The sequence below is a fragment of the Lytechinus pictus genome, chromosome 12 (genome assembly GCF_037042905.1).
Source record: "Lytechinus pictus isolate F3 Inbred chromosome 12, Lp3.0, whole genome shotgun sequence".
NCBI lineage: Eukaryota > Metazoa > Echinodermata > Echinoidea > Temnopleuroida > Toxopneustidae > Lytechinus > Lytechinus pictus.
In genome coordinates this window covers 10,321,883-10,334,362 of record NC_087256.1, presented here as the reverse complement: position 1 = coordinate 10,334,362, position 12,480 = coordinate 10,321,883, and the positions used below count along the sequence as shown (strand labels likewise).

Here is a 12,480-nt window from a genome sequence, read left to right as displayed (position 1 = left end):
ACCTTTTGTTTTCCACCAGGCATTTCAATGCTTTAAATTTTGGAGGAGTATGTGTTTTTCAGATTCAGAAATTCAGAGTCAGATTCATTTGTTGGTCCAATTTTTTTTGTGGTTGTGCTGGTGGCCTGCTGGTGGCCCTTCCACATAGCTCTAACTATTATGTTTATTTTTGCAGTTGTTGTGTATCTTTATGTATAATGTCTTTTATCATCTGTTTTGTTACTATGTCAGGAAGCTTGTAGATTGTTCAATGCTTCCTATTCTTAATTGTTCCTTAATTTATCTTTGTATTTGTACTGTTCTCTCTCTCTCTCTTTCATTGACTGCACCTTGGGCAGTCTGCAGAGTGGATTTGGTGCATTACAAATCAGATTCATTATTATTATTATTATTATTATTATTATTATTATTAAAAGACATAGAAATTTGTCCTCCACTGGCAGTATATTATAATATGAAATACATGAATAAATGCTAATGACGTATAAATTAACAAATATTTAACATTGAAGGAATATAAATGAACATGTATATAAAATAGATTTAGCAAAATAATTACTCATACAACAGAATGAAAAACGAGTAGAGAGAGATATCTGAGGAGAAAGAATGGAAGAGACCATGTATAAGCAAAAAGAAAGAAGTCAACTGGATAGAAAAATTGAGATGTAGAGTGGCGAGTAAAGAAAGGGAAGAGAGAAAAGGGAGAAAGGGAAACAAAGGGAAAGAGAGAGATAGAGAGAAGGGAAAATACAACATGGAGAAAAGGTACACAGCTGTACTGTAATTACATAATAAGAAGAATACATTAAAAACTGGCTTTGTGGTGCATGAATGGAAATGACACAGGCAAGAATTGGCAGGAGGTCGGACAACTAGTGTTTTGAAATGAAATTTGGACTGACCTGTAAATGATATAAATAATTTACCTAAAACAATAATAATAATATAGACCATGCAGACTGGCAAGACAATGTCTTTTATTGGATAGGATTTTATAGGATGATTGTGATAAATGTGAGCCATCATTATCATAATCATTACCATTACCACAGACATCACTTCATTATCACCACCATCATCGTCATCATCCCTCACATCGTCATCATCTTCATCTTCCTCATCAATATTGCATCATCCTCCTCATAATTATCATCGTCATCAATATTGCATCATCGTGATCATCATTGTCATCATCATTGTTATCATTATCATCATCAACATGATCATCATCATCATCATCATCAACAACATCATCAATATCATCATCCTCCTCCTCATCATCATCATTATCACTGTCATCAATTTTGCATTGTCATCATCATCATCAACATCCTCCTCTTCTTCCTCCTCATCATCCTTATCAACATCATCCTTATCCTCCTCCTCCTCATCATTATTATCCTCATTATCCTCATCATCATCAACATCATCCTTATCCTCCTCCTCCTCCTCATCATCATCATCATCCTCATCATCATCATGCTCATCATCAACGTCTTCATTATTGCATCATCCTCGTCATTGATTATCATTATCATCATAATCACCATTATTATTGTTGCATCGTCATCTTTATCATTCATCATCATAAAAAATGTGAGACAAAAACTTAAAGACAACATGAGGCAATGGTGGATATGAAAATATGTGACTATGGGTCTTCTTTGATGTAAAAAAACCAATCTTATTCTGCAATTTTTACCCATCAAGTATTAAAGTAAAATATTTAAGTATTAAAGCTGAACCTATGATTGTAACATTTGTTTCAATTTAATACTAGGTAGAGTTGTTTGTATATATTTCATGTTTATTCATATTCTTTCAAGATGCAGTATATTGTGAAGTCACTCATGTAGAATGCATTTTCCTACTGTACTGGGTCAACTCTAAGTAAAAGTAGAGCAATTTGGTTTAAAAGACATGTTAAGTGTGTGAATGGAGTCACCTCATTAAATAGGTCTTGATGGGTTGGCTTTTGGCTATGCTATGGTGGACTAGATGAAGTAAAGTAAAATAGAAATACGAATAAATGACTAATGGATTGCTAGTGGCAAGGTATACAGACAAGCAAGAATTGCCTAGAGGTCTCATTTTCCTGTAGTGATACAAGGCTCTGCACACACTTAATGGAGTGATACCTCTGGGTCATAGTTTCATTGGAAGTCTCTGGTCATAAGATGTGAAAGAAAATGGCTCATACGTTCATGCTATTTCTCATAAAATCCTTGAAATTTGATCAACTTCATCTGTAAAGTGTACAGTATCACACCCTAAACCTGTGCATTCATAAAATGTGAGTAATTACAAATGATAATTGATAAGATGATAATTATTATTCCATTAGAAATCTCTACTCATCAACATATTTCCTATAGAAATTTAAATCTAATTTCATCAATATAGTGGCAATAAATTTTTAGTGCATTTAGACCTAGACTTGAATATCTTCTTTCTTATATAGGGTAGCAAAAATTGTTGAAAATAAAAGCCAACATTGCCATCTCATGTCTAAAGGAAAGAACTCTGTTGTGTAATGAATTTCTTTTAAATGAGGAAAACTTGTCATTTTTTCTGTGGAATATATAGAGATACTTGATTTTGATATGTTTATATTTCAGGAATTTACGGCTTTGTTACTTTGATTCCTTTAGCATCTTGTAGATCATTCAGGAAATATCCCAAATCAAGAAAAACGTCATTTGAAAAAAAGAATCAATGATGGAGAATAAAAAAGCAATGCTGATTTATACTGCTTCACATGCCCCTGGGAAGCTGGGGGGGGGGGGCCTAAGTACCCCCAAGATCTTTGCTGGGAGTGCTGCATACGTTACCTCTTGAAATCAGATTGGTATGCTAAAATGATTGGATGAAAATTACTTTAAGTTTGGAGCAAAAACCTCTTTCTTTTTTGCATGTCAAAAATTTTCTGACCCAAAATACCTTCATTTTGGATTGAAAATCCTTTTTTTTAAATTCTTATTAACCAGCACCCCCTTTTCAAAATTCATTCCAATGGCCCTGCTGCTACATGTACATTCTATTTTCCTTAATTCACGTTAATCTTTATTTGTCATAAAACTATTCTGATTCTGACTCTAGTCTCAGACTTATTTTTTTAGTTCATTGAGTATAAAAATACAATACATCTACAGATGGATATTTATGTTATTTCTACTGGCAAGTTTAATCTTTTATATGAATCGAATCATGGAATTTTATTTATTTATTTTTTTGCTGAGTACAGGTTGTTTTCTGTGAAGTGCTTTAAATTTCCAACACCATGCTTTGATTTAAATCTGGAAATAATTGATTAATTGATTGATAAATTTGTTAGCTTAAAAAAAATAACTGTATCTCATTTTACCATTAGAAAATTGTATCTCACTGTTATGTATAAAAGTACATGTCTGATCATGCTGACTTTCGGTTTAGAGATGAAATATATCATTTTACATATAGAACAAGATGTACGAAGTTCAAATCATTTGTATAAATTATAGTTTTTAATTCATTCTAATGTAACAATTCAGTCTGTGACTTACTATTAATTATAATTTAATCTCATAGTTGAAATGGAAATGTATCTAATCATTGCACTAAGTCAGAACCATGAATCCATTGATGTCATTGCTTTATTGTCTCATAGATTGCTAGTGATAGTCCAGTAGTCATCGCTAAGATGTGGTTTCTTAATATAAACTTGACGATTGATGATCATTGCAATACTGACCTTAAGAGGGTGACGGGGGAATGCTTCACTACCCCAGACCAAAAAATATCTCATTTCCATAATATTTTGCTTGCAAGTGTTAGATTATAGTGTGTATTTATAGCGGGTATCATGATATAGTAGTAATGTACAAAGCAAGGATGTTCAGTTCATTTTCACAAGTTTAAAGCTAAATGATAGTAGTTGCAGTAAAACACTAATTTCGTGAATAAGTCTGTAAAACCAAGGTTAAGTATGACTAATTGACTATATCATCGTGGATCTAGATCTGGTACAGTTACATAAACTGAACTTTGTGAAATCATAAAATCTAAGCTGAAATACGATCACACTGAAGATCGCCAACACAGATAGGCACACGTGGGACAGTGTATTATTATTGCTGGAATAAAGACCCGACGGAAGTGACAGAATCCGCGCTTATTTTGCTTATTTCTCAGCAATTACACAATTTCTTCCAGAATCCTTTGGCACATATTTTTTATTCATACAAACAGACACTTTGGTGGTCATTATATTAGATTCTGTAAAAAGTCATTTTGAGCTCGTTACCAGAACTGGAATTTACCTTTAAACCCATTGATGACCAAATTATTTGACACGCATACCATTTTTACAGGGATCTAGTTTTAGTAGGCAATTGGACAGTAGCTCTTTTTTAGGGATAATATTTTACTTCAATCAAGAAATATTCAATTGAATTATCATAAATCTATAGATGTTGCTGACATGGTTTTCTTATGGCTATCCTAGTCAATGTAATTTGTCTGAATTGTATAATGTTACTTTGTAATAATTGTAATATATGTGTAGCAATGAATGATACAATGAAGAGAAATCAAACACAAAGTTGAAGATAATGTCTTCAGCAGCAAAATTACATTTAAATTTGTATTACTTTTTTTTTATATTATCATGACTGCATTGTATGACCATGATTTTGAGAACATGTGCATGTGTGAAATCTGTTCAGGATATCAGAGAGCTTCAATAATATGTCTAATGAAATCATTATAATTTGATTATATACAAATTGTTGACATGAAAACACACACTTTCTCCTTCCTAACTCATTACCATTTGTTTTATTCTGCTTTCTATATAAGCTTGGTGATTATCTATGGAATAGTAATGAGAGATCGGGAGGTCTGCCAACCTCCATCCCAGCAACAGGTTTGATCAACACTGATAAGATGTACAGGGCCAATTGGGTACTTAATGATATAAGACTGTGCCAAGAGATGGGTAAAGCAATGAGATCTGGAGAAGAGGTTGATGGTACCATACCTGAAAACAAGTGAGTAAACAGCAACCTAATTTCCAATTTTATTTCATAATTAATGTGTTCACAACTTGTCTGTTTCTGAAGGGTCTTTTTAATTGTCAAAATCAAATAAGTCTGAGTTATGACAAAGTAAATATTCAAAATGAAATGATAAAATATATACATAGTTAGCAACCAGAGGTTATCCCAATTCATCAGTGTTAATTTAACATTATTGTTCTCTGTTTTCTAATTCTCAATTTTTGAAATCTTTATACCATCATTGCAGGAATTAAAAAGTTGATTGTCATTCATGTAAATGAAACAAAGATATATGGAATATTACCACTTGAAATTATGAAATAATGTAATAATTTGCAAGAGGGGACAACTTTGATTTCATTCATTATGGAGGTCATACATGTTTGTGTCAATAGTTTCAATTGTGAAGGTGTATTGACTTTTGGTTGCAGGCATGTAGTACTCTTTTTTTCTTTTCAAGAAGTTTCGAAATCCTGGAATTCAATGAATCCCACATCAATAAAACCACTCAGATCTTCAGAGTTTTCTCTCTTATATAATTGTTGTAATCTTTAACATTTGAAATAAGATGAAGCTGTACCTCTGCCCTCATTTCTATTCATAGCCGTCGGCCGTGCCACTCAGTTCCTCATGAATATTCATGACCTGCTCTGTTTAGAAGTGTTTTGCTTCAAGGCAAGCAGCAGTTGAAATATGATCTTTAGACTAATTTGATCAATGGGCTTTAGAGAGTCATGTGATATATCCCATTTTGGAGAGAGCAAGAGATAGAATCAACTAAATAAGTTTACAAATGATTTTTTACTCTTTGCTGCCAGTTGTCGATAACTGCTCATTTTAGCTATTGATTAGTTCAAGATTGCCTGAGTTTGGTTCACCGCTAGGTGGGGCTGTTTATCACATCCACCAAATTTTCTGTCCGCTCTGAATCACTCCCTTACCTCTACAAAAAATCTTTAGTTAAAAAAAATTGTAGATACGTGGGAGCATCTTGGTCTAGTGGTTTTAACTCTTACCTGTAATCATAGAGACATGGGTTCAAATCTCAGCCAGGACATTATTTTTCAGAAAGAAATGGGAAATTTGTCCAAATTGTGCCGCACTCAACCTAGGTGTAAAAAATGTGTACAAATTTGGGCCTTTGTGCACTATGCACTCTGCAGATTTGTATGAGCAATTTAAAGATGTATTGATATTATATTGTTGAAGTTGTAAAACCATTTGTTGGAATCATTGCAGGTCAACTCAGAGTGATAGTGATGCTTCTGATTTTAGTTTTGTGACATGTTGTGAGGATTCCTCCCCCTACGAACCCATCCAAGCTATCGCCAACCCAACAGGAATTGAGATCATACCCCATCAACTCTTTGATTCTGACCTACATACACTCCAATTCATGCATCATGGCTCTTGTGTTTCTCTCTTTGACGAAGACTGCTCAGGGCGCAACGTCCTGAGCTTGATGAAACTGGATGTCTGCAATGCAATCCTTGTTTGGGCCAAGTCCGTGGAAAGTCCCAGAGAGGAGGATCTAGACCTTCATATGATCTGTAGCGTCATGTTGTGCACCAAGTATCACTCCTCGAACCTTGCCAACACGAGTAGTTTAGATGGAGGCTACCTTGATCTCTCCTATGCAAAGTCAATCTCGATCAAGACAGGGAGCAGCATAGAATCGGCAGCCTCCAGCACGGGTACCTCTGCGACGGTATCACCCCGGAAGACGGACGCCCCCATGACGCTTACCCCATCTAGTAAGGAAGAATTGAGTTGTATCAGTATTGTATATGGTACAGGAATCACTGACAACAGAGTACTGTCTTTTTGCGTGCCGTCCTTGACGGCATCTATGTGGCACCAAGGGTTGAGTATGGTGATCAGAGCGTCCCAAGCATTACATAAGTTTGCAATGGACAAGAGACTGCAGAAGCTACAGAGAGAGTATATGAATCTGTTCTTTGAGGCAGCTAGGTGCGCTGGACCAACACCATTGGAAGCTGTCAAGGTAAGTTGTTCAACCTGAAATAAAAATTGTTTGATAAAATTTTCTTAAGTATAAAATAAAAGTAATTTCCATTTCATTTGAAAATTAGTGACAAAATATATCAGTAGGTTATGTTTTTCAGTACAAGTCTAAATTTATTAAAGGATTGCTATACTATAGCTTTGAGATTAATTCCTTGCTTTTTGGCTATTTTTAATTTTTTAAAATATAAAGAAAGATGTTACTTAGCAAAGACACATCAGACCAATTTTACAATGTCACTTGATATTCCTGAAGCTGTCACTGCCACTCTTTTAGTGGATGCGTAGGTGTGGTAACAAAAAATCATGAAGAAAAACAATGAAGAAGCTAGTCGTGAAAGTGAACTGAGTTCTATTGCAATGGAAAAAATTTCCATCATCTCATGTTAGCAGTTGTGGCTGTATCATTAGTCAACAAACATGAATGTCAGTTACCAGTCCAAATTTTCAAACCCAAGTTTGTCTCTTTTGAAGGGGAATAGCCAGATTCAACTGACCGTCGTCGCAATTGCGTTTACCACCTCCTTCCACTTACTTTTCACGAGATTATGTATGGTAGAGGATCCTAAAGCTACGCATCACTCATCACGCATGCAATTTCAATTGCAAAATGTAAACTTTGTGAGTGGAATTGTAACTGCAGTTTGACAAACAATTTCTCTACAGACAACCGTTTGGAATTTTAGATTTTTTTATATTCACTTAAATTTCTTATTTTACTATGATCATATGAACATAATTTAGAAATCGAGGCACAGGAAATACTGTTTCTTTGCATTTAAATCGAGTGCGTAGCTTTAGGACCCCTTGTAAATTGGACGGTGTAATCAAGAGGTGTTTGGAAAACATGGCAGGATTTTCGTTTAGTGAGTTTTGTGATATTTTCTTCTTGGTCAATGATCTTAAGAATATTTATCACAAATTAGGATAAGATATCCGTTCAAATATTAAAATTGTCATAGTTTTTATCATTTGTAGACAAAGTGCGTAGCTTTAGGTCCCCATCCTCCTCCCAACCCTCCTTATCTCCTTCATTTGCTTTTTCCATGTTTTCTTTGGCTGTCCTCTCCTTGAACCGTCCACCTAGAACCCCAAAACCCTTTACCAAATTGATTAATAGATATTCTCTCTTTGTTTTTATTAGTGTGTGTTGTAATGCTGATATCTTATTTTTCTAGGTGTTTGGTGGTAAGAATGCTGCAATGAAGAAACTATCAACAGAAAGACAGAGTAGTACAGATACAGAGACGAAGAATGTCAGCCTGGATAGACTCATGATCCAGACCCCAATGAGAATAATGCTACGGAGGAAATCTTCAACTAAGGTATGCTTCACAGTTCTCTACTTTCAATCCTCATACTTTCAACACTTGTTAATCTTTTTCCAATTTTTTTTTTTTAAATAAAATAATTGGGTCAAAATGAATGATAATCAATTGCTGGAATTTAATAAAAAGTTGCCAGTTTGAATATTTAACAGTGTTTTGTTGTTATAATTTTTGTTGCCAATTCAGAGAATGTAGTGATCAGTTATGACACTGATTAGACCCCTGCCTGCATATAATGTATGTGGGCTTGGTCTCATACGAAACAAGTTAAACAGCCTGTAATGAGAGATTACAAATGGTATAAAAGCACATTTTGTCTTTTTAATAGTATTTAGAGTAAAGAGAAAGGTTAAAAAATGTTTCCTTAGGGAGACACTCTTTCCGTTTGTGAAATTTGATTTTATTCGAAGCTGTGCTTTAAATAAAATCAATCCAGTTATGTATCCCATTTGGAAGGTAAAAACAAAAGAATGAGGGAAATTCTAACATCTTTAGTAACATCTTCACAGCAAAACTACTTGATTTTGTGAGATATTGAGTGAAATCTACATGTATATCAAGAACTGACATTACAATTCCCTGTGCAGGTGGTATTTCTTGAGTTACAATTTAATGGTATGTAGGTGCTTTACTCATTTCTTTCAAGCGAGATGAGTGTCTGTATGCCACATAGATGGATCACTGTAGTCTTTCTGACCTTTAATGTGGATAGTCTTCTGAGGAAAAGCTTGAGAAATAGGTCGATACAGCGCTCATTGATTTGTATTTCATGTAAACACATAGATAGGGTAATAGAAATAGAAAGGTGCTAGTTTGATTCCATTTCCATGTTCGATTTCACTTTGTTGATTACTTTAGGGTGGGTGAAATTCTGTTATTAGCCATCACTTTATATATTTGGCTCTTCCAATGTAGTCTGATTATTTTTGTAAGTGTCTGATCTCCTTGATTGCTAATTTCATAATTGCTTTTAAGGAACCTGCAGACATTACAAGCTCTGCTTTTTATGCAGGTTCCTTCACATTTCACTTTCATTTATTGCCACTGTCATAATCTTCTGTATTCTGTATATTATCAAATGTATTTCTTGTATTGTGTTTATTTTGTTATATATTTTGTGAAGTATGAAAATCAATTCAATTCAATTAAAAAAGAAACAATGAATTGGCTCTCTTTCTTTGAAAATCTCCCTCCCTGCAAATATATCCAAAACATTTTCTTGTTTAGAATATGTGATATATATCTTTTTTACTTGATTTTATCATTTGCCTAACAGAAGAAATGGCTGCATATTTCTCAAACTAGAAATGTGATATTCAACTCCTTGTTATGAATGATTCATTATTTCTGTTTTCAAATTGTCAGAGCATCGAAACGCCAGGTTCACCTTTGGGCAGACGATCGCGGAAGAGTCTTCGGAGCAAGAGTCGCAAGAAGGTGCACCAGCGTGCCTATACCATTGATGTCTCAACGTTGTCACTAGGGGGCAGTATGCAAGATGGTGATACCAATAGTTTTGTTGGCGGTCAGACAATGGAAGTGAACGAGAATGGGATGGTGAAAACCACTCCTATGGTTGATGTGTCAGTCAGCAGTAAGTTGACATCCCTTTTATTTTAGAACCAAAGTATTACCCACAAATCACACATAACTTCACAATCCTCATGATACTGTACTCTTCCATATCCCATTCTTATGTTTGCCTTGCTTTTCTTGCTGAGAAACATAAATTGCAGATGAATTATGATATAATGATATCAGTAAAGCCCAATATCATATTTTCCATTAAAAATTGGAATATGGTAGAAGTGCACTGATGATATGTGCGTGTATGTTGATATCAGTAGTGGTACATTCAATCATGTAGCATTGGATTTAGCGACCACCTGTTAGAAGGACCCCTGTCTATATAGAAAAATTCCTGTTTATAAAGACCACAAGTTTATTTTCCCTCAAATATTGTTCACATTGAAACATGTACATGTATAACCAAAACCTGTTCATATATGTCTCCTGTGTATAAAGGCTGCTTGTCTTATGTTCTTTTCATGGCCTTAATGTACAGGGTTTCACTTATTCTTTGTATCTTTTCTCATTAAAGATGATGAGACATTGCTGTCTGTAACCCCTACCAACGACGATCCTCAAATGCCTTCTGAACATGATATATTTGGTAGGAAACGGAGCAGTTCATCTATCGGTTGCGACGGTCAGAGGTCCCTAACAATGAACAGTAATTTGTCTTTCATAGGTAAGTTCATTTTCATTTTCATTTCTTATCAATGGTTTCTGTGTTCCTTTGTTATTTGGTTTGCTCCCCCTATCCTTGTGTGCCTTGAGCATCTCTAATGAGATGGATATGGTGCCTAATAAATTGCATTCATTATTATTATCACATCAGCTGTGCCTTGGAAGCAAAAAAAGCAACTAAAATCACTGTTACCTGCGGCTTGTCTGTCATTACAATATAACTGATTGGAGATATGCAGATAGACTACTACAGGGGTTTTCCCCTCCTATAAGAATAGTGACAGTAGGTTCTTAATGTGAAAAGGTGGTAACTGTCCTCTACTTATGACCAACATTTAACATCTAATCCAAGGGACTGATCGTTCCAGAATGCTTGCCTTCAAATAATGTCATGCAAATTCAATTGCTGTTAATCTACATCACAAATTCAGGCAAGGAACATCTATAACTGAAAAGTTTGTTATGGTAATAAAATGATATACTGGCTGTATGATATTTTTTGTTACATGTTTCTTTAAATGATGATTAAATTATTAAAGTTGCAATAGTGGAAATACAAATGGCCACTTGCACTGTTTTATTGCATTGCTAATTTTGTTTGTTCATTCAGCTGTATTTTTTTAGTATTCTGTTATTATTCTGTTCTTGTTCATGTTTAAAAAAAAATATTTTGTAACTTTCCAGTGAACATTAAATTTCTATGTAACTATGTTTTTTTAGCGGATCAAATAAACCATGTTGTATCTTGTATGTCGAATAAACCATGTTGAATCTTGTATGTCGCTTTATTAAGTTGGCAGCATTTGTTGATGCTGTTACTCAGTGGTCCATTCCACCTAATTGACTAAATTGTGATTAATGTTTTCTTTCAGAATTTGTTGAGCTGTTCAAATCGTTTAGTGTGTGTTCAAGAAAGGAATTGAAGGATATTTTTGATACCTACGCTCTGCCTTACAATGCCAACAAAGATGCCTCAAGAGACAAGCAACCAGAACTATATTACCATGGTAACCGATCTGTTAGTCAGGTGGAAGAAACTAGCTTTATAGGAGTTGGAGGTAAGGGTCTCTCAATTCCATAATACCATTTTATATGATTTTAATCCTTCCTGTGTAAAGAATTTTGTCTAATTTGGTATTTCATGAGGTTATTTATGTTAGATTGTATGAGAACAGCTCAAAGTATCATGGTTATGCTAGTATTTATGCATGCATTCATATGCAGAAGTTTCAAGTTCAAGGTTATATTATATTGTAAATTATACATTGTGTTTAGATAGAATTTCCTCAATTTATGACCTACATGTATGAGATCTAATCTTTTGCCTTCTTAAACCAGTTGATTCCTGTAAAAAAAAAAAAAAAAAACTGGATATGAGAGTATTCTTTATACAGGGATTTATCATATTTTGATTGGCACTTGAGTAGTGAGTTGGTACATGTATGTCTTATTGTAACACAAGATAATAGACAAATCTTTTATTGATATAAGGGAAATTTTTATTTCTGATGATTTGCTGTTGTACTCTTGTGTTCTGGCTCTCTTTGTTTTCAATCAAAACGTATAAATAATTATATGGTATTTCAAAATTGTAGGTATAGATGTTCATGTTTTTTGTTAGCAACTAAAAAAAATCAAGTGCAAGTACAAGAGGCAGGCTTCTCATTGGTGGAAAATCAAGTTGTGTTTGATTTTTAGTATTTCATCTGTTTGCCACTCTGTGTAACATGCTCCTGGGTCCCTTATTAACACAAAGTTAGCAGTTGATCGTAGGCTTGATTTTCACATTTGACTATACATTGTAAACAATGCAATCAATCGTAGAAAAATGTTTTACA

The 12,480-nt window shown here is 34.1% G+C and overlaps 1 protein-coding gene across 2 annotated transcripts in view; it reads left to right on the top strand.

Annotated features, from left to right (window-relative positions):
• The window catches only part of LOC129273289 (1-phosphatidylinositol 4,5-bisphosphate phosphodiesterase epsilon-1-like), a 51,604-nt gene that overhangs the window by 10,163 nt on the left and 28,961 nt on the right, over window positions 1-12,480 (top strand). For both annotated transcript variants that reach the window (XM_064107738.1, XM_064107737.1), the window contains exons 7-12: window positions 4,840-5,030; window positions 6,279-7,044; window positions 8,243-8,389; window positions 9,758-9,986; window positions 10,494-10,643; window positions 11,515-11,700. In XM_064107738.1, the coding sequence (XP_063963808.1) occupies window positions 4,840-5,030; window positions 6,279-7,044; window positions 8,243-8,389; window positions 9,758-9,986; window positions 10,494-10,643; window positions 11,515-11,700 (1,669 nt within the window). The remainder of the gene's footprint in view (window positions 1-4,839; window positions 5,031-6,278; window positions 7,045-8,242; window positions 8,390-9,757; window positions 9,987-10,493; window positions 10,644-11,514; window positions 11,701-12,480) is intronic.